The sequence below is a fragment of the Motacilla alba genome, chromosome 5, assembly GCF_015832195.1.
Source record: "Motacilla alba alba isolate MOTALB_02 chromosome 5, Motacilla_alba_V1.0_pri, whole genome shotgun sequence".
NCBI classification, from domain to species: domain Eukaryota; kingdom Metazoa; phylum Chordata; class Aves; order Passeriformes; family Motacillidae; genus Motacilla; species Motacilla alba.
In genome coordinates this window covers 27,415,037-27,436,112 of record NC_052020.1, presented here as the reverse complement: position 1 = coordinate 27,436,112, position 21,076 = coordinate 27,415,037, and the positions used below count along the sequence as shown (strand labels likewise).

The window sequence follows — 21,076 nt, the reverse complement described above, 5'->3', positions numbered from 1 at the left end:
TCTTGCTACCTGTCAAGTCAGCATTGTAGTACATGCACTGCCTACTTCATGGAGTTGGAAGATTTGTTATTTAAATGTTCTCATAACATTCTTCAAATTAAAACATGTACTAACCTGAGATTATATACCGCACACTTCCTACCAGCTCCGGGACCTAGAGCTGGATGTAGCAGTGGAAAAACCAGAGGTTTGTGGGTATGCATGCCTGTGCAGCCAAACTCTTGCAATGTAAAAACATCTGAGGAGAGCCATGCTGTGTCATGTCAAGATTTGGTCATTCTTGTTTGACAAGGACCATCAATGGGGACCGGGGGAAAGCATAAGAAATGCTTACAAGTGTAAAGGAAGACTCTTTTTACCAGGTCTGACAGTCCCCTGGCTATCTGCTGTGTAAGATTGCCTGGGGCTGGGTGCACCTATACTGCTGTGGCTGCTATCTCTTCATCCAAGTTCCTGCTAATTGGTCTCTTGGTAGTTCTAGACCTCCTACTTGTTCTTTTGTCATGAGGGATAGTGAGTAATCACTGCTGGCTTGGTCCAGTGTAATTCATGTTTGGATGAAGTGAAGCAGAGAGGATAAGTTTCTCTATAATCCCTGGAGCCACAGAGCTTTTTCTGTGTGTCTTCATACACAAACTCTCCTGTACATCTGGTGTCCCACTGCCTGCCTCTGTGTCTTTTCTTGTTACAATATGTGTTTTTTGAAAGGTGATTATCAACTTGAAAAAAAACCCGAACACTTGAGAAGGTATAACATGACAGCATAATTACCTTTTCTGTTTCATTCACTATCCCCTTCCTCAAAATTACTGGGTTTTTTTCCTTTTTGAATGGAATGGCTTGTTTTCCTTTAAACATGAGAGCATTTGAGACGATGTTTGCAGCAAATTGTTGTGTCTTGCAGTATTACTAGGATTGTAAAACTCAAACACATGGAAGGTAAGCATGCCAGAATTAAGATTTGCTGTGCTGTTTTTTTCAGAACTCTTGTGTAACTATATATTCAGATGCTTCTTTTGATTAAATTACAAGAATTACTTGTAACAGAGGACATCTGCCTCATTCAATTCACACAGTGGATGCAGCTCATTAAAGAAGAGCTATTTAATTTTTCTTTTCCTCTTCATTACTCTGTCCCTTATTTACTGGATGACATTCAAATCCTGTTGTAAAGATGCCATTACTGATTCCCCTCTAAGCTTTACAGTGGCGCCCATTACTATAGTTTCTGAATGCTTCATGGGTATTAATTAAACTTACTTTTCAAAATTCTTCTGTGAGAAGAGATGTCTTTGGCCCTCTTCAGATGAAGAACAAAGGTAGAGAGATAAATTATGTTCTAATTACTTGTTCTGCTTATTTTGGCCATCTCATATTTGGAAGTGTGCCCAGCAATTGTTAATATTTTATATATTCAAATTATAGCCTCAGTTGACTTCAGCTGCTTTAGGAAGATTTCAGCTCAGAGATAGAGAGTGTTGCTTGGAATCAAATAAGGCCTTTTGAAAAATGAAAATTAGCAACAACAAATGAAAAATTGTCATTAACAAATACAGTAGTGGTCACATTGGAGTGCTCCAGCAAGTGCAAAGTAAGAATTCAGTTTGCCAAGTCAGCACTGACTGTAAGGCCGTTTTCCCTCCAGCTTGACCCTCCTTTGCTTCTGAGCTCTGCAGCTCTTGCAGGAGAAGCTGTAGTACAGTAAAGGCCCTGTGCCTGTGCAGTTTTACAGGAAAAGGCACCTGCGTATGATCTTGTAATTAGAGTGCCTTAGGCCATAGGCACAAAGTGACCTAGACTGACATTTTTCTTCTGATGTGTGTACTACATACCTATGCACTCTGAATACGTGGGGAAAATTACAGCTAATGACCTGGAAATTAATTTATTAAGAGCAAGATGGATGCTTTCAGTGTCTGTGTTGCCATATTGAACAAAATAAATGTATGCCCATTCCACTCACTGCTTTCACAAAAGATGATGTTTTTCCCATACTTGGCAAGACTCAACCAGTTCTTTCAGGATGAACTAGATCTGTTAGAACTAAATCATGCATGGGATAATCCCGGTTCAATTGACTTCAATGTAATTGTATCTGTTTAATGTAATGGACGCTTGACCTATATTTAAATTCAGTTGTGGGACTCATGCACTTAACCATTTTGGCATTTCTTTTTAGAACTCTCTTTTGAAATAGATAAGAGCTTGCCTTTAGTATGGTTTTTAATTATAAACAAAAGACAGGCTCAGATTATTTTAGCTATAGGGGCATACTGCTAACACAACACAATACACCTTTTGTCTTGGGAAGTGCCTTTCATCAAAAGATTTCAAAGCAGTTCAAAAAGTCAATTTGAACTAATTTGCTCTTAAATTCTTTTCTCTTATATGTTTCACACAAAATGAAATGTCTTATAGTATTAGTGCATTTTAGTGCAACTGTGAACTGTACTAACAAAAATATACTTGTGCTTTAAATAAAAGAATGAAATACCTGACTGGTTGATCATCTCTATTGTTCAGACCACATTTATAATACAATTTTGTTTGCCCTCAAGGTCTTTCCTCTTTGTAAATGAGTTAGAACTCTATGACATAGTTCTGAAATCTTGATGTTCCTTCTGAACAGTGCTGTCACTTTTTGGTAAGGCACAGGAAGAAAAGAAATGACATAGCTGAATCTGAAATGAAAATGTAAGCATTTTTCAACAGAAAAAATTTCAAAGAAATTATTTGAGAAGTAATTGGTTTCCTTGCCATCAATTCCAATTTAGTATTGGGGAAAAAAGGTCATAATTTTAAACTGTGTATTGCTTTGCAAGTGTAACTGAATTTAAATGTGTGTGCCTTTATATGTGAGCAAATGCTAGGAAAGTGCATTTTTGTGTGGCCAAACTATTTTTTCTTCTTTTTAGAGGAGTGCTTCTGGGAAAATAAACTGCTTGGCTTATGGGTCCCCAAGTTTTCAAGTCTTCAACCATGTTCTTTGCAAGCAATTATTTCAGAGTAATTGCTTGATAAATGTGGGATACGTTAAAATGTTTGGTAGACTAGAAAGGCATTACTGGAATTGGTGTAGTACTGACCATGGTCAGACCTTAGATAATTCCTTTTTTGTCTCAGAAAAAGAGTTACTATTAGTTATATGCACTTCATGAAATTCCAGATGGTGAAAATGTTTGATCCAGTTGTACTGCTCTTTCCATTTTAAGATTTTGTTAGTTTACTGCTTTCTTGCAAAGTACTTAGGAGGACAATGGACATTTGATATAAATGTAAATATCAAACACACACGGTTTTGATATGTATGCATACATAAGTACCATTAATCAGTTCAATAATTGTTTTTAATTTCCAAATTATTTCTTAAATTTTTCAAGTTTTTTCAGTTTTGTGGTGAGAGCTAATTTAAAATCTGCCACTCCTTTAAAGATACAGATTAAACGGCCAGGCTAAGATCTTCTAAAGCCCAAGACCCGAGCTGGGTGCTGAGGCAATTTATCTACGTGTTTCACTGAAGTCATTATCTGTTTTTCAAATATTAAATTATTTAGCTTGTGCAAATTATTGTTTTCCTAGATAAAATGAATAAAGGCTTTTGTTCACAGTAGGATTTGATGTTTGTGAATGGCATTATTCAAACTTTGCTTAAATCACTGTAAAACTTTTGAATAGCTTCAGTCATGACTGAATGGAACAAAGAGCCAGCTAACAGCAGTGAGTTCTGCTGGGGTTTGGGAAACAAAATGCACAAAGCTAGCAGTTATCTAAAAAAGCCTTTGACTACAGAGAAGGATATGAGTTGGGCAGTATAAGCCTGCTGCTTTCAGCCATTCTGCCCAGCTGCATGTGTTGTAGTTCTAGACTGTTTATTTGCTGTATGGTTATTCTGACAGGTGAAGGCTTTACGTGACTCAGGTCTGCGTTTTCAAACAGAGTTCTTGATCTGTTGAGATAGTTTTGTATTAGAATGTTAAGTTTTAATTGCATTTAATGCAATTGCATTGCATTTTTTTAGTCCTTGTGTTTTAATGTGGACACGTTTGGTGGCATAGAGGTAAGCTTGATACTCTTGAAAGAATTTGCACAGGCAGCTCACTACATTCAGTGTAAGTTCTAGACAAGAGTTTGCTATGAGAATTAGGAATATTTTCTTCTGTTTGGTATTTTGATGAGGAATGTCATGTCTCGTTATTCTTTACAATTCATCTGTAACAACAGACTTTAGAAACCAGAATGTTTTCCTAGTGTGTGCCAGAATTTTCTTCCCACATTGGCCTTTATTTCTTCCCATGCCTCCAGGGTTTTACAGTTGATTTTCGTGGTTTCCAGTAGATTAATAAGGGGGAAATATCTGATCCTTCAGCTGATAGGATTTGCGCTGTCTCCACGATGCCATTGCTGTGACAGTTTGCAGGGTGTTGTTGAGTGTGCCTTGCAGTGAGATCCTGCTGATGTGAGGCTTCCCTTGCTCTGAACAGGCTGTCCCCTGGCTCCGATGTCTACGTCACCGTCTCCTCCATCGCCTTAGCAAGGTCGCAGCAGTGCCGTAACTCTCCAAGCAACTTATCCTCCTCGAGTGACACTGGCTCTACTGGAGGCACGTACAGACAAAAATCTATGCCAGAAGGGTAGGCACCAGACTTTTTACATATTCTGTTTCGGCAGGTTTTTTTTTCTCTGTTCCATTCGTTGTAATGTGTGCTCAAGGAGTGCTTACACAGGCTCTTGTCAGCTGTTGTTTACATGCGTGAAACCATGGCTGTTTTCGAATAACACTTCTTGAAAAAGAAGTCATGCTTCTTGAAAAAGCCAGTTTTAAAAATCCCTTGCTTCCACTTGTACCTTGCAGCCTAACCGCTCTTTCTGATCCTAGTCTACAGCTGCTCAAGTTACTACACAGAAGGACTTTTATATATTTAAAAACCTTCATTAAAGGTGCTGGTTTCATGTGGCAAATTGCTTACTTTTAAAGGTTTAGATTCTAGAAGAAAAGAAGTAATAGGTTTGGGACTTTGCAGTCAGTTAATAGTTGAAGCAAAGTAGTATTGAGTGCAGCTAAGATGTGTAGGCACAAAAGTGCTAATTAATCCACAGCTAGCTTCTTTTTCACATATTCACAGTCATTCTGTCTTAAGGCTTCCAACTTTCCAGAAGTCTTCAAACTCTATGAAGTGTCAATGTAAGGGGCAACTTGCAGAGGAAGAAATTAAATCTATATCATTTTCAGAGAGCACCGAAAGGACCAATAAATCAAAGATCTCCAAGTAGAGAAAAAAAAAAATTGGCAGCAGAAGAGCTGTCAACTACATTCCAAATTACTTCCTAGAGAGAAGATAAAGGGGCAAAACTGCTGATAGTTCATACTGCAAATCTTCCCTCTGAAGTATTTTTGAGTACTTTGCAGGTCATTGTGTGTAATGCATTTTGATTTGGGTCTTCTATAAAGTAGAAGTATCTTTGTTTTAAAAAATATATTATTAGTAGGATTAAATGCCATTGTCTGGAACACTTTTCTGAGCATGTGTTTGAAAAAGTACTGCTTCTTGCTCCACAGCACTGAAGACTTGTCCTCCCCTGTCCTTTGTGCAGATCAGTTTGAGGTTTTGTGAAGAGTCAATCTCTTCTCTGCTGCTCACCTCATGAAGGCTTTGATTCATGACGCTATCAGGCCTGTTCTGGTCATTGTTTAAGTTCGTGCTCAAGTCCTACTGACTTTAGGAGATTTGCCCTTAAACCTGTTCAACTTTGCTGTGAGGAAACACTAGATATAGTTGTATCCATGGCTCTGCTGCTGGAAAAAGGCACTTAACCTCTTTATCCTCTGCAGACTTTCTGGCTCATTCACATCACGCCAGCAGCATTTCTGTGCTACCTTGAATTCTGATGAGTAGCTCGTGCTCCCATTATCGTTTGCTCTTTTCCAACTACATCATTTGCACTACAAAAAAGGTATTGCTGCCATATGTCCTTAGACCATCCCAACCAAAACTGCTTGAGTAAGAAGGGATTTTCCGGCACACTTGAAGGTTTGTTTTGAATTGTCCTCAGAGCAGACCAGCACCCATCCCAACCCTTTTCCTTCTTTTAACTTAATTATAAACATATGTTCACTACAGCATTCTTCAAGCATTTTGAAATTTCAGCAAAGAGATGTGTCCTAGAAATCCTGACTATACTGTCATTTAGGAGTTGAAGTTTTAATTCTATGCAAGGAAACACAGTTTAAATGGAATAATGAAAGAAGCAATTAATACATGAACTTTGCATGTCTTTATTGGATTCTCTTTAGAAAAACCCCAATTTCTTAACTCAAATTATTTTACTATTCTGTTCTATTCCTATAAGAAAAGCAGTTTGCCTCTCATACTGTCCTTGTACACATGAATCATACTTAATCAGGATTTCCCAAACGTTTAACTAAATGGTAAGCATGTAAAGGCTAAATGGAAAGCATGACAAATGTGATTGTGAAGAAATGTTTTCCTTGCCTCAAGAAGCAATTAAATGTCTGTTCCCTTACACAATTGAATGTCTGTCCCTTTACTAAAAGCTGGTGCAGTTTCATGTTCATCTTCTCTTGAGATTGGTCTGAAAGAGCAGGTTCAGGGCAGCTCTGCAGCTATGGTTGGTATCCCAGATAGGGGTGGTCAGCATTACCCGAGATGTATTTTTAAACTAGGGGAGTGAAATTGTAACATTGAGTTGCTAAGATGTTAGAGAGAATGATGGGCTGGAGTAAGGGGCAAGGGGGAGCCATATCCTGAAGGTAATCTTCCAGAGGTGAAGTTCCAATATGCTCTAGGTACACCACTCTCTGAGATTTCCCAGTGCAGGACATCTCAACCTCACCATTTGTGCAAACAATTATTTATTTATTGTTACACAGTGTGACAATTGGAAGGTTTGTGAAATTTAACTGACCAGAAGAATGGGTGAGTCCAGCCTCTGTCAGATATTGATACAAGCAGTAATTGCTGCCTCTAGATTATTGATCCATACCCTAAGCTGGCTTTAGGCAAAAACATCACTGCCTTCAAGAATATCCAGATTGATGTTGATGTGTATATGTGTGTTCTGTACACTTATGCTGTGTTTGTGTGTTTGCTATTACATCGACAATAAGTTATTGTAGAAAGTAAAATTTAATCATACATAGACAGCCTATATACATGTGAATATAATGGAGGTTAGGTAAGAGGATATCACAAGAGAAAGCAAAATATTGACACAGTGCAACTTCATTACACCATGATTTGTTTGGGGTTTAGCTTTTTCTTTTAGATGCCAGCTTCTAGTTATTTTATCGTGAAAATATATTCTTGCCATGAGAGTTTGTTTACAAATCTTAAAAGTTAGACCACAGACCAGTGTTTAAGAAATCAATCACCTTGGAAATGCTGTGTTTACACTTTTTTATACATATCTTGAATTGGTATTGAAATCATCATGTTTGATTTAAGTATTTGATAAGAGAAATCCTGCTTAGTCTGTGTGAATAGAAAAGGAAAAATTTTACTTTTTGCATAATTTCAATGTAAATTGTTCATATTCAGAAGGCAGATATATACAGGTTTTCCTTTTTTTAATTCATCAAAATGTGTGCTGGCTGCATCAGGGAGCAGTGAACAAAAGGGAAGTATGATCACATTTGGGTGAAGTTTTAGAAGGCTGAAATTTCAATATGTGCTGCACATTACAAGTGTGTTCCAGCTGCTTGTCTTTGAGGATAGGAGTGGGATTTGATTGTTCTGAGCCATATAATGTTGCTGTGGTGGGTTCATTTGAGTTTAAAAGTGAGTGAACTTCAAGTGGGATAACCACATTGAGCTTGCTCTGACAGCTGGGAAGGTGTCTTCCGCTGGAGGTTGCATGGGGCAGCCTGTAGCTCATAGAGTGAGTAGACAGCACAGCTGGGCTATTTTATTTTCTCTCATTTTATTAGACATTACAGATAGAGAAACTCATTGATATAGAGATGATATATCAGCTTGTAATTATTTTGTGTGTTATTCTGTGCATGTAGAGTTGAAGGATTTTCTTTTTCCTTCAGGGTATATCTGATTAAAATAAAAATCTCAGAAATGCATTATTCTTTATGAATTCTTAATGATTGATCTGCTATTTCTGAACCCAGCTATAATTCTTGCAGACTTGGAGGTGATTTATATGTAATACAGAGCTGTAGATTTCAAGTCTTACAGGCTTTTGGGCATATGAGGCATGTCGGCTCAGTGTGGCACATGGGCACTGTGTGTCTCTTTAGTCATTAGGTTGATCTCCTTGAGTTTACTCTGTCGTTATTGATCATTCTAAAATCCATCTGCCTATTTTGACAGGGTTTACAAAGTCCATTGAACAGAGTTTTCATTTTGCTCTGTATGCTTTCTTTTACAGCAATAGGTGTATGTCTCACTACTTTCTTACAGCTATATTTAGTTTGCACTTATCCACTGAAATAAATTTATGATCAAATAACTTAAGAATTTACAGAATTTATAAAACCCCAGGATTTGGGAATCCATACTCAACAGTCAACTTTATAGAGGCTTATTTAAAATATTTGGCAGTGTTAATGTTGTCCCAGACAAATCCATGTTGTTGGCATAAATGTCTGCATCACCCAGAGGTATGACCTTACTACTCCCTTGGTTGGAACCCAGGGAAGTGGCTGAGATCCATGGGATTGTCCCAACGAACTTTCTGATGCTTTCTTTGACTAGTTTGAGGTAGTGCTTTGAGGTAATTGAAAGGATCTGATCTTTTCCCAATAAACACACCTCATTTCACTATGTGGTTTTTATCCAAACTTTTACATTTTACTCACTGTATTGAGTGTTCTGCCATGTAACAATCTGGTCACCTTTTCATGTAAACATCTGTGTAAATAAAAACTCATAATTTTCTTTCTTGATATTTTGATCAGTTTGTTTTTTTCAATTGTAGCATTGTAACCAGTTGCTCTTGCTCAAGGATGCTCAATAAATTAATGTATATTGTAATCGTCTGCATTAAAGCTAGTAAAAGGGTCTGGAGAGCTACCACAGAAATGAAATGGCAGAGCATTATAAATCCCTCAAGCAGGTGTGCTTTGCATTGATTTGCCCTGTTGTTTGACACTGGCTTCTTAAAAGTGCTTTTTTTTCCCCTCGTGTGAGGTTTATGTATATTTAAATGCTTATCTGCTTTGTGTTTGGGGAGAACAGGTTTGGAATTAGCCGCAGATCCCCCGCTTCCATTGACAGGCAGAACACGCAGTCGGACACGGGCGGCAGCGGCAAGTCCACGCCCAGCTGGCAGAGGAGCGAGGACAGCATCGCGGACCAGCTGGGTACGTACGCAGCTCTGCTCGGACCACAAGGTGACTTTGTGCCTCTCCTGGCACACACAGAACCCTCTCAAGCATGGTGCTTTCAGCGGCTTTGAAAGTTAGCCTTGTTCATTGGGATGAATAATTAGGTCTGGAGCATGCACTGAAGCTTCTGCAGTCTGCTTCCTTGAGACCTAGGAGTACCACCTGAGGAAGAACTGATTTCATTTCCTTATTTGATTGTGGGATTAAATCTGCTTTAATGCTCTTACCCTGAAACATTCTGTCCTTTTAGAAGCAGCTGGGCAGACACACTTATTAATTTGTCTTGCTGCTGAGGACTTGTTTGACCTTACCTGTTCTCCTGAGTGGCCTGGCTTAGTTTAATTTTTCCTTAGTTGGCTAAAGTGCTTGTGATGCTTCCTTTTCCAATGGTGCTATATAAATGCAAATTGATTGTTTGATCATTGAAGTTATAAAAACACCATGTATGAAATGGAAAAAAATGCAATTAAAGTTTAAATAGTGAAGTAAATCTATAAGTAGGTAATCACCTTCCACAAATGTGTACATTTTCATTGCACGTGGCAATTAAGCTGTCAGCTGAGGGGACACATTAACTACATAAAACAGCTAGGAACTGAAAATTTATATTGTTAGACCTTCATTTGAAGTTCTTGCACACAGGCCTTTTGCTACAGCTATGGCTTGACTTGAAAGGATTGCCAGTAAGACTAACACCAGTGAAAATGTCCTATCTACAAACAGCAGTTTTCCAACATGATGACCCTGGCCAAGGTTGCTAGATTGTGTTTCTCTAAATGATTTTACCCTAGATTAAACAATTCCATACTTTGTTATTGCATCACTTAACTGCATCACTGTACAAATGGACTAATGTTCAAGGGAGAATACACTTCAGTGACATGAGGAATTTGCTGCCAAGGGCATATGCTGCCAGCCTCTGGTTCTGAAGATGTTCTTGGTTCACACACCTTCACAACCTCAGTAAGCTGTGCCTTGTCATCAAAGCCATCTGTCAGTCCCTCCCTCACAACTCCCCCCATACTTCTCAGTGAAAAACTGTGATTATACTAATCTGCAGTTCTCATTTTGACAGAACAATTTTAATCGCATATGTTTTGAAGCTGTGTGATGGTAATGACACATGTAAAAATGATCTTTTGCTCAGCATTACTTTTGCAGACCAACAGTTGGGTGTTGGTGCTGGCACTGAGTGGAGCTGCCAACAAGTTCTGTTCTACAGTGTCAGGTGTCAACATATTAAATTATAAAATAAATAAAGCCAGAAAGAACAGGAAAAATTACATGGTAGGAGAGATGACTCCAGCATTTGGAAAAGGATGAGAAATGCACAGTGACACAAAATCCCTATATTTTATCTCGTGTATTGCCCTGCATTCATAGAATTGGAAGCCACATCTCTGATCGGAGATTTTATTGTCAATCTGGTGAATCTAGGTGAAAGTTTGGTTTTTGACAAATAAGTATATTTCCACTTAGGATAATCTGTCTCAGGGTAAATAAGGCTTTAGGTGTAGTGAATCCACACACTGACACCTTCCTGACCTATCCTTTGTGACAGAAGACCTTTGTTCTGTGTTCACCAACACTGCTTGCTACCACTTGCTAGGGGAAATTAGGTTTGATGATGATATTATTACTGGTATTATGATTATTATCCTTAAAAAAACCTCACAGCTTCTATTTGTTTTTTAAAAAGCTCATGATGCTGCAGATCAAGATGAACAAACTGTAGCTGTGGTGGAGAAAACACCGCTATTTACAATGGATATTGTTAAGTACTTGATGTTTGTCAGTACATATTCTACTTAAAAGGAGCATTTTTAGAAGTGTAGAATATATGTAGAAGTATATGTAAAAACTCATAACTGAGAGAGATTATTTTAAAATACTGACCTTGGGATCTGAGAAGGCAGTTACCTACCTAACAGGCTGTGGCTGAACACCCTCTAGACCTTCACAGTTATCTCCTAGGAAAATAAGGCAAAAATTGGCAAAGTGCATTCCTCTGAGATGTCTGTGTAAGATGAGTGATTTGACTTCCATTCACTTTTGTCAGGTTTCAGTTTAGTAAGTATTCCTTTTGTGCATCTATGCAGTTTCCACATTCACAGCTAGCAGTGTTTAAGATAGTATTATGTCAAGAGGTTTATTTTTTTTTTGCACTCTCTTAAATTAGAAAACTTTTTTTTTAACTCAGCTTTGGTAAGAAATATGTGTAGTAGTTGTACTGGGGGAAATGGATTCATTTAAGTGATCACTGTAGGCTTGCTGTTGTCCTGCCTTGTATAGAATGCCATTTGAGGAAATGTGGGTGTTGAGTCTTTTAAGTCTCTTGTCAGCAGGTATCAAGCATTTAGAGATCCAATGTCAATACCCTGTGAAAGGGAATAGCCTGCTGTTTAAATGCTCTGATATAGTGCTGTTGGACAGTGGGGACATGATACCGTTCAGGTTGTTCTAACAAAAGTCAGAATGGTGGCAACTGGTTTTTCATGAAGCCTTAATGATTTACACCAGGCAGGAATGGGCCCCTACTTCCTCCCCTGTGTTCTGTCACAATATGTACCTGGTTTTGGCTAAGGTCGTGTTGGAAGAATTGCAGTGTAAAATCAAGTTAGACTTTTTCTTAGCTCGTAGCGCTGCTCTCTCAGTCCATGGTGTGTGCTGTGTTGCAGAGCCAACGTGCCATCTCCCAGCAGTCTCAAAAGTATTGCCGTCCTTCCGAGAGAGCCCCAGTGGAAGACTGATGAGACAGGATCCCGTGGTACACTTGTCTCCAAATAAGCAGGGTCATGTAAGTTATCCTAAAAAAGGAATTATTTAATGTTTTGCTTTTGCCCCACAAGCTCTTGATACCAAAGTGTTGTTGAAAGTTATATTTAGAGTGTCAGTTTAAAAAAAAGAAAAAAAAAAATCCTGTTCCCTACTAGAACATGGAGAATGCAGCAGAGTAGGCCTGTTGGTGCCTAAATCCTACAGCACAGTGTACTGAAATATTTACTAGTTAATAAAGATTTGCTGCCAGTTGAACAGCAATCTCTTGTCTGTTATCTTTTGAGAAGTAAAGGATTAGTAGAAATTTGCAAAGCTATTCCTAGAACGCACTTGTAAGACTTACAGTTTAACCAGGGTATGTTCTAACACAATGGCCAGAAAGCTGCTGCTTTGAGACAGAATGGTGATTTTGGTTTTGTATTTTCTCCTTTTTCATAACATACCTTGTACACTGTTGGAAGTCTGTCTCCTGGAATCCTGCTGAAAGAAAACTTATTTGTTTTATTTGTTTTGAAATTCTAAATAGTAAATTCTGTCTGCCTCTGCAGAGTTAACTATTCATACCTTTGTGGAGGCTGTCACTTCCCAATTTGTATACAGAGAGATAGATAAATACAGTGAAGTTCATAAATTTAAAATGTATTGAAAATTATTGAAGTCACTGTAATAAAAGAAGTACACTTTAAGCTTTAAATTACTCAATAAGCTGTATTACTTTTTTTATTTGTACAGCGAGCTAAAATATAGAGTTGTCTTGCATGATGTTACTGAAAGTATTACTTGCATTTATTTAGATGTGTGAAAGCCTTTAATTGGTTCTAAGTCTTTAATTTGCTCCTGCTTGCTACCATTATTCTTTCAATGAAATTGGCGGTGTTGCTTTTAGATTATTAATTCATGACAACACATTTATTATTTAAAGAAGAAAACACCAAAGAAACCCGAAGAGTAGCACACCTGTCTTCATATTCTTAAAAGCACAGACTAGTTTTTGAATTTAGATTGACCTGTTTTTCATGAGATGTATTTGACTGCATAGTGATGTAGTACATAACTCATTAGCTTGAGTGCCAAGTGCAATACTGGAATTATTAATGCTTGCATTATTCTGGTTTAGTCATTGTTAAAATAAATCTTTATTATGTGGACAGATGGATGGGCAAGTGATGAAGTTCTCAAGGAAGAAAAGTAACTTTAATTGGAGATAACCAGGAGTCCAGATCAACTTCATATTCCCCCATTTTCCTGTCAATTCTTTCTTTATATTAAATAAATACATGGATGCTGATGGTTCCTTGTTCTCAGTATGCATCTGTTCCCTATTTCCTTCTGAAAACAGAAGCAGTATCTTTTTTTTATATTTGTCTAGGATCTCTACATCTGTTCAGTAAAATGGGTAGACAAATAGAAAATTTTAAAGTCTCCTTTCCATCAATTCCCTTTTTCCCAGGCCGTGTGGTCATCCAACAGGTCTGTTGCCTACTACTTCATTTTTGATTCTGTAGATGAGAACTTAAATAATTCAGTAGAATTCAAATGGATATAAATACCCCAAAGGTAGATGAGCTACTGAGCAGTAAGTGTATCACAAGCAATTCTTCTTGAAATGGGATATTCCACCACTATAAAATTAAGGACATTCCGTTTCTTTGTAATAGTGGGCTGTAACCAAGGACAGGACATACAAACCAGCCAGGCACTGGCATGACCTGATGGGATAATTTAAAAGCATTACATTAAAGCTTCTTTTCATGCAGCTCTGCTTTTTGGAAAACAATTTCACATTAGTTAAATGATGGTTCACTGGTCATTTGCAAAGGACATTCCTGCTGAGGAGGAAAGACACCCTACTGCCAAGAGGAGGAAGACAAGTGGCTATGCTCTTCTTTGACTTTTTGATAGGCAATTGGATTACTAAAATAGCATTCACTTTCTGTGGATTGGTTGTGTTTCATGTTCTAAAACATTGCAGTCTTAAAATTAGAATATTTTTAATTTTTGTAGTTATAAACCAAGCCAAAGTCTACATAGTTCAGCCAATTTCATTGGACTGGACTGTGCAGAACTGTGCTTGAAAGGAACCACCGCAAGGTATTCTGGGGCAAAATATAATAGACTCAGGCTTTCCCTGCTTTGCAAATCCATAAGAAATATTTTTTTATGTGCACCCAGCACAGAGGATGTGCATTGTGTTGGAATCCAATTTTTAGACTTTATTAGTCTCCTCAGTGTATCTATCCAATACCTCCAGGTAGGAGAGCTCCTGCTGCACAGTGGTGGCATTTGTAACCCTTTATTTCCTCTTCTCCATTGTCATTTTTTTTGTTGTTTTTTTCTGTAGTCTGACAGCCACTACTCCAGCCATTCCAGCAGCAATACACTCTCCAGCAATGCCTCCAGTGCTCACAGCGACGAGAAATGGTATGACAGTGGAGAGCGCACGGAATCGGAGCTGAACAGCTACAACTACCTTCAAGGGACATCAGCTGACAGCGGCATAGACACCACTTCCTATGGACCCAGCCACGGCAGCACCGCCTCCCTGGGGGCTGCGACATCGCCCCGGACAGGGCTGACCAAGGAGAAGGTGGCCCCGCTGTGGCACAGCTCCAGCGAAGTGGTCTCCATTGCAGACAGAACATTAGAGAAGGACAGCCACATGGACCGGAAAGCTGAATCTTCACTCAGCCTGGATATTCACAGCAAGAGTCAGCCAGCCTCCAACCCTCTCACAAGGGAGAACAGTGCTTACAGTTTAAGTGATGCTGTCTCACATACAAGGTAATTTTCCCCTCTTGTATGATTGTCCCCCCCCATTTTCCCATTCTCACTCTCTAACCTATCAAAAGTGAGAAGTGGATGTTGAAGAGAGGGGGTTCTACTTAAGCTAATCAGTGTTTTGAAATATTTCACTGTGCAGAATGCTTGAACATGGAGACCACCTTTAGTCTTTGCATCAGCTACTCCTTATAGTGCTAAAAATCTTTTAGAGCATATTCTGTACTAAACTGCTGCTACTGAGCTATCCGTAAGACAGACACGTCTTGTAACTACTGCAGTTCATGTATGGATCAGAGAGAAGATCCGTCCATGTTATTAATGAACAGTTTCATATTGGGTTTATTCTTAACCTTGCAAGTACTCATGTCAGATGTTTTGCATTTCTTCCCCCAGTCTTTGTGTTTGGAAATCTGCTTGCAGTTGGTATGATCAATAATGAGAGGAATTTGCTTGGGAGTGCTAGCTCTTAGATCTTAATCTCATCTTAATCTCATTCTGCTGCAAGCTTGTGGGTATGACAGGTTACAGTCACCTTCTCTCTCTCCCTCCATTTTGCCACTTGCAAAATCAGCAATATCAAGTACATGTGTAATGTGCTTAAACTCCTCAAATGGAAGATATCCACTTTACAAGTTAATCGGTGCTGCTAGAAGCAGAAAATATTTTAGACCTTCTTCCTAACCCATTTTCCAAGAAGTATTCAGTGTGCTATTAAAAAAAAATTCCTACTCTATCATACTAGCAACAAGAAAAAAACCTAGGTCTTTCAGTGAGGATGTGGGATCATCATAATTTGTTTGCCTTCTGGAGCTTGACTGTTGCATTTTTATTCTTAAGGCACCTCTGCTTTGAGCAAAGGTGTAGCAAAAATACCTGCAGACTGAAAGTCCAAACCAATTTCTGGTAATTGTCTTGAACAAAGCTACTGTGCAAGACTAGATGTTTGAGAACAGTTCACTAATTCCTCATACAGTAGCTGTAAATAAGGGGTTGTCATAGAGACTGTAATGGTCTCCATGTGCTTTGTCACAGTGATTCTGACTAATTAATCCATTAATGGTGGTCCCACTCTGGTTTACTGCCTCTCTTCATTGGCCGTTTTTGGCAGCAAAGCTCATGCTCAATTGATAGAAATCCCACCCAGGTATTTGAGACTGGTGTGTTTCCAGTAGCTGCATATGCATGAAGGACTTGAGCAAGTCTGGAGAAAACACTCTGCAGAGGGACTTACTTAGATTTCTGGCATGTTTGTGTGTTCCCCTTTCTTGAAGGTAGAAAGTCTATATGATGGTTGTCTGCAGTGTTACGCCTTTTATTTTAAGATAAGCATGTTTTATGGGCATTTTTTAACATTCAGTAGAATTTACCCCATGTCCTGCAGCACTTGTCTGAATGTAACTGGAAGTGACATCAAGTGTTAAGATTCTAACACAAAATGCTGATTGCAATAAAGATAGTAGCATTGTCATTTGGAAGGATTTTTTCTGAAGCCACTTACATAAATTTTCCAGGATTCTTTAAGTCTTGGAAGCTTTATTGTAAAGCCTAATGGAAAGGCATCTTTGTATATCTGAGGTTCTGGTTTCTTCTTCAAGCACCAAATAGGGTTAGTTCCCTAGAAAAGCTGAGAAAATTTTATAGAAAGAAACACTTTGAACGGCAGGCACACCATGACAGTTCTCTTCCTCCATGAATGTACTTTGCAACATGACTACAAACCAGTGCCTAGGTTGTTGTCTCGTTATTTCTTATAACATTGTGTCTCTAAACACGGTGTTTTCTTTAGTTGGTGTGCAGTAATTAACGTGATGTTTCTATGAAATTATTGAAATTATTCTCTCCTTGTAATTTTGGGGCTGTCACTGAAATTTCCAGATAAAGGTTTCCTGGACTTTATTCTGGAGAAAACAGTTGAGGTTTCTTTTGGCCAAGTTTCATTTAAAACTGAGATGTTAATAATGCAACTCTTTGCAAAAAGGTGTAGTAGCAGTTTGTAGAACACGTGGGACACGATACTTGAGAAATGCAGAAATACTTGCACATACATCGTTTGTTGTGGCAGATTACAAACAGATTGTCTCCCATTCCCTCTTTATTACTTCTTGTTTTTGAAGACTAGAGCATGTGTTTGACGCCTCACAATCAAACAAAGGCACAGTCTGGGATAAAAAGCTTTGATTTTGTTTCTTGTGGCATCCTCAGTTGGTGGTTGCACACCAAACAGCAGTGGAACTCTAGGTCATCCAGCTGTTTGCTCCCTCTGTGGAGGCACAAAAGCTTGGAGCTGGAGGCTGGTTAAAGTGGCACTTCCAAAAGACAAGCACAGATTATGGAGATTATTATGAAAATGCCTGCTTCAAGGAGGTGAAGGAGGGGAGACGAAAGAAAGATTCTGAACAGGCTACTTTTCATGAGAAATGAACAGCTTAATTGGTGTATTTCTCTATCAGCTTCTAAATTGCCACCCTTTGTTGCTTCTCACTTTTTTATCTTTTGCCTGTGGATGCCATAATGTCTGGAATGTCTTTAAAATCAGGTTTCTGGGCAAGAAGAAAAGGAATATGGCCCTAAAAAGATCTCAGTGACAAAAGAAAAGAAAATAACTACAAATTAGAGTGTTTGTGTCTGTAGAAGACAAGAGTGATAATTACTGCTCAGATCATTTAATGGTGCATAAAAGAACTTGTACCTGAGAACTGGTGGCAACATGTAAATTATAGTGATTAACTTTTATAGCAGAGCTTCTGGCTGGGTTTTATTTTTCTTTTCCACCCCCATTCCCAAAGTCCTTCCTGATGATTGTGCAGATTTCTCATAGCATCCCAGGAGAACTGCATTATGTAGGCCAGTAATTATACGGAATCATTATAGCTGAATGTCATTAAATGAAGCAGTATGTGCTGATGGCATGAATTCCTTACCAAAAAAAAATTAAATCAAACTTTCATTTCTACCTAAGCTATATAGTTTCTTATGGTCTTCTTACCAAAATTAAAATGATAATCTTGACTATTTGTAATCAAGTAATATTTTTATTTTATTATTTAACTATTTGTAATATTTTTCATTAATTCTGATTATTTTAAGGTACTTCAAATATTATTTATTGCAGAGTGCTTTTATGAATGGCTCATCAGACATTCTTGCAGATAGTCATGTAGTATTTGAATGTTTTTATAATTCAGTCCTTGGTGTCTCAATAATTGAGGTGGGAGATAAGGGACCAGTAGTGACCATCTTTGTGTCCTGAGAAAGAGGACAGAATCTCTTCCAGATAAAACTAAGCTGCTCTAGGCATCTGTTGCAGTACGATGAATTCTCTGCATCCTTCCTGGTGTCAAATATTCTAATAACTTCCCATCACTACCATAGTGCTCGAGCTCTGATTTAGTTTTTGTAGAGTGTATCCAAAGCCTTTTGCTGTCCAAATATGCTCTCATTTAACAATTGTGTCTCTTTGCCTGTCAGTATCCTGTTGGCCTGCCTGTGTTTACTGGTAGGGTGAAAAGCTTCTGTCATAGTCACAGTTCTGTGCATAGTCCTGAAGCAGAATATCCTCCCAAAAATACTATATTGTAAAAACCACACCTCAAAATATGCAATGCCCTTAAAGAAAACCATATTTTAAATTGTATGCTCATTTTACTAACATTTCCCAGGCTGCTCTTGGCTCCTATTATATTATGCGTATTATAATAAATATTCAAATAATACCTAAAATGCACAATGTGTATTTATAGTATGTTATATAATAAATATTATACATACATCTGCATCTTACATAAATTTTATGTCAAGCATAATTAACATCACTGTTGCCTTCTTTCTCCAGTAACATTAAGGATCAACACCAGTAGCCTATCCAGGAGCTGGATATTTATTTTTACTGGTTTGTATTAACAAATGATTTGTCACAACTAGCACTTCCTTGAAAAATACCTGATGGGTTGAAGAATTCTGAAATGTAGACAGACATTCCTCTCTCCTTTTTCCCTACCCTGAGGCAGACTTTTCAACTTCTTGAGTGTTTTTAGGAGGGGGTAAAAATGGCAGTTTGTGCTGTGGTAGTGGTACCTTACAGATGGGCTGGTTTACTCTGTAGATTTCTTCAGTATTGGAAGAGACAAAGGGGGAATGAAGAAAAATTTACTGCCTATTCCCTTAGCTCTTAATTTTCTCTGCTTTCTTGTTATAAATTATGCTTGCTTAAATCTGTTACAAATATGAAAGTTGTGCTGTGCAGCACCAAATATATGGGATTGATGGACAGGAAAATATCTTCCTGTGTTTTCTCAGTCTGCTGTCTTCTGTATAGGCCTTTCAAATGTAGTGATGGAGGGAAGGAAGAAATAGAATTCTTTAATACAAAATCTCTATTATTGTAATTTCATTTGCATGCAAATGGAGAGGTGCATCTTGCCCCCGATGTGATGCCCCTAGGCTGCAGTAGAAGGCTACAGTCCACCCAGGCTGTTCATCGAGCCCACAGCACTTCAGTGCTGGGAATCGTGGTGCTTAACTTGAGCCACATGAAAATGAAACAGATTTCAGGGTGATTCTTTTGACTCCATCTGTTCTCAATGAAGAGAGAGAAGAAACTCCAAAGCATTAATTCTCCCTGCATATCTGAGATACCTAATTTAAGACAAGTAGAACCACCTCCTTGGGATATTTCTTCATTGACTACTACAGCAGGATCCAGACAAGTGGCATAGATTAGATAACTGACTGTTTAAGACTAAATATAGGTGGTATTATTCTCCCAGGTGGCAACATAAATTTAACCTTAAGTTCTTTTTTTCTGTTTCAGTAAGAGGGATAGATGTGAAAATGCATTGTTTTATTAAGTTATGAAAAGACTGATGAAGAATTTTCTGCTATGCAAAGGAAGAGATTATTCAGTGACTTTATTGAGCCTTCCAGCTAATTTTTCTCAGTCAGAAACTGTTCTGTACCATGGGGCCATCTGTTTCAAGTTCCTTCACTGCAGTGTTGGATCCAGGGATGAAAATGTGGCTAAGTTGTGTACAGAGCTGGTAGAAAACTGGTCTTCAGATATATAATGCTACTTCAGTGTTAAAGCTGTACACAACCATTTCCTGTTATTGTGCTTATAGATGACTGACCTTTTAAGGCTGTTACAGTAAATATTGTCTAAGGCCTAGCACTCCTGATAGGAAGCAAGTTTTTGAAATTTTCCTGCTGATAGGAAGCAATCAGATTTGAGCATCAGTATAACTACAGAGTATCTTCTTTCTGAAGCCCCTCTCTTCTCCCAACAAGCTGCAGTTGGTCTTCCCAGCTCCATTTTCTGTCTTGAAAAATGGTGATTTATGTTAGAGACCTACTCTAACTTCTCAATTTAAGTTTTTTGTGTTTTTTTCTTGCAAATGCTAAATAAATGCTTTCCAGGTGAAATTTATGAAGCCCTATTTTGAGAGCTGTATTAGTTTCTTCTTTAGTTGTTTTTGGAGTCCTAAAGAGATGTTTCTTGTTGCTTAAGTTCCTTCAAAATATGTTTTCTTTTAAAGGCAGGAATTCCAGCAAGAATTTGGACTTCAGTTCTTTTTTGCTAATTCAATTAAAATCTCATGTATTACTTTTTAACTGCCTAATGACAGTTTCCCATTTTGTGAAGGGTGGTTGTATTGTATCCTTAGACGTTGCTTGCAAAATTTTTCTATTACTGTGCAAGGTGTTTTTAATGACACTTGGAGGTAGACCCTTAAGAAGAGCAAACTGGTTTTGCTGCTTTATCTGCTGTTGATAAGAATAACATCTTGTGCCCAAAGTTCTGGTGTAAAATCAATTAAACGAGGCCTGTATACACACATTTGAGGCAACTTTTGTCTTTATGTTCTTCTTCTAGCACCATGAGCTCACGACACTCTGCCAGCCCTGTCGTTTTCACCAGTGCCAGAAGCTCACCTAAGGAAGAGCTTCATTCTGCTACTTCTCCCCAGCTCGCACCTTCTTTCTCTTCCTCCTCTTCATCCTCGTCTGGTCCTAGGACTTTCTACCCTCGCCAGGGTGCTACTAGCAAGTATCTGATTGGATGGAAAAAGCCAGAAGGGACAATAAACTCAGTGGGGTTTATGGATTCAAGAAAGTAAGACTGTTTTTTTTCTCGTTTGATCATTTGCTTTAATTGTAAAAGAAGCA

General features: G+C 38.2%; 1 protein-coding gene across 8 annotated transcripts in view; it reads left to right on the top strand.

Annotated features, from left to right (window-relative positions):
- SIPA1L1 (signal induced proliferation associated 1 like 1) overlaps positions 1-21,076 on the top strand; it is a 202,886-nt gene that overhangs the window by 169,912 nt on the left and 11,898 nt on the right. For all 8 annotated transcript variants that reach the window (XM_038138448.1, XM_038138447.1, XM_038138451.1 and 5 more), the window contains 5 exons: positions 4,482-4,631; positions 9,207-9,331; positions 12,034-12,152; positions 14,475-14,914; positions 20,784-21,023. In XM_038138448.1, coding sequence (XP_037994376.1) covers positions 4,482-4,631; positions 9,207-9,331; positions 12,034-12,152; positions 14,475-14,914; positions 20,784-21,023 — 1,074 coding nt within the window. The remainder of the gene's footprint in view (positions 1-4,481; positions 4,632-9,206; positions 9,332-12,033; positions 12,153-14,474; positions 14,915-20,783; positions 21,024-21,076) is intronic.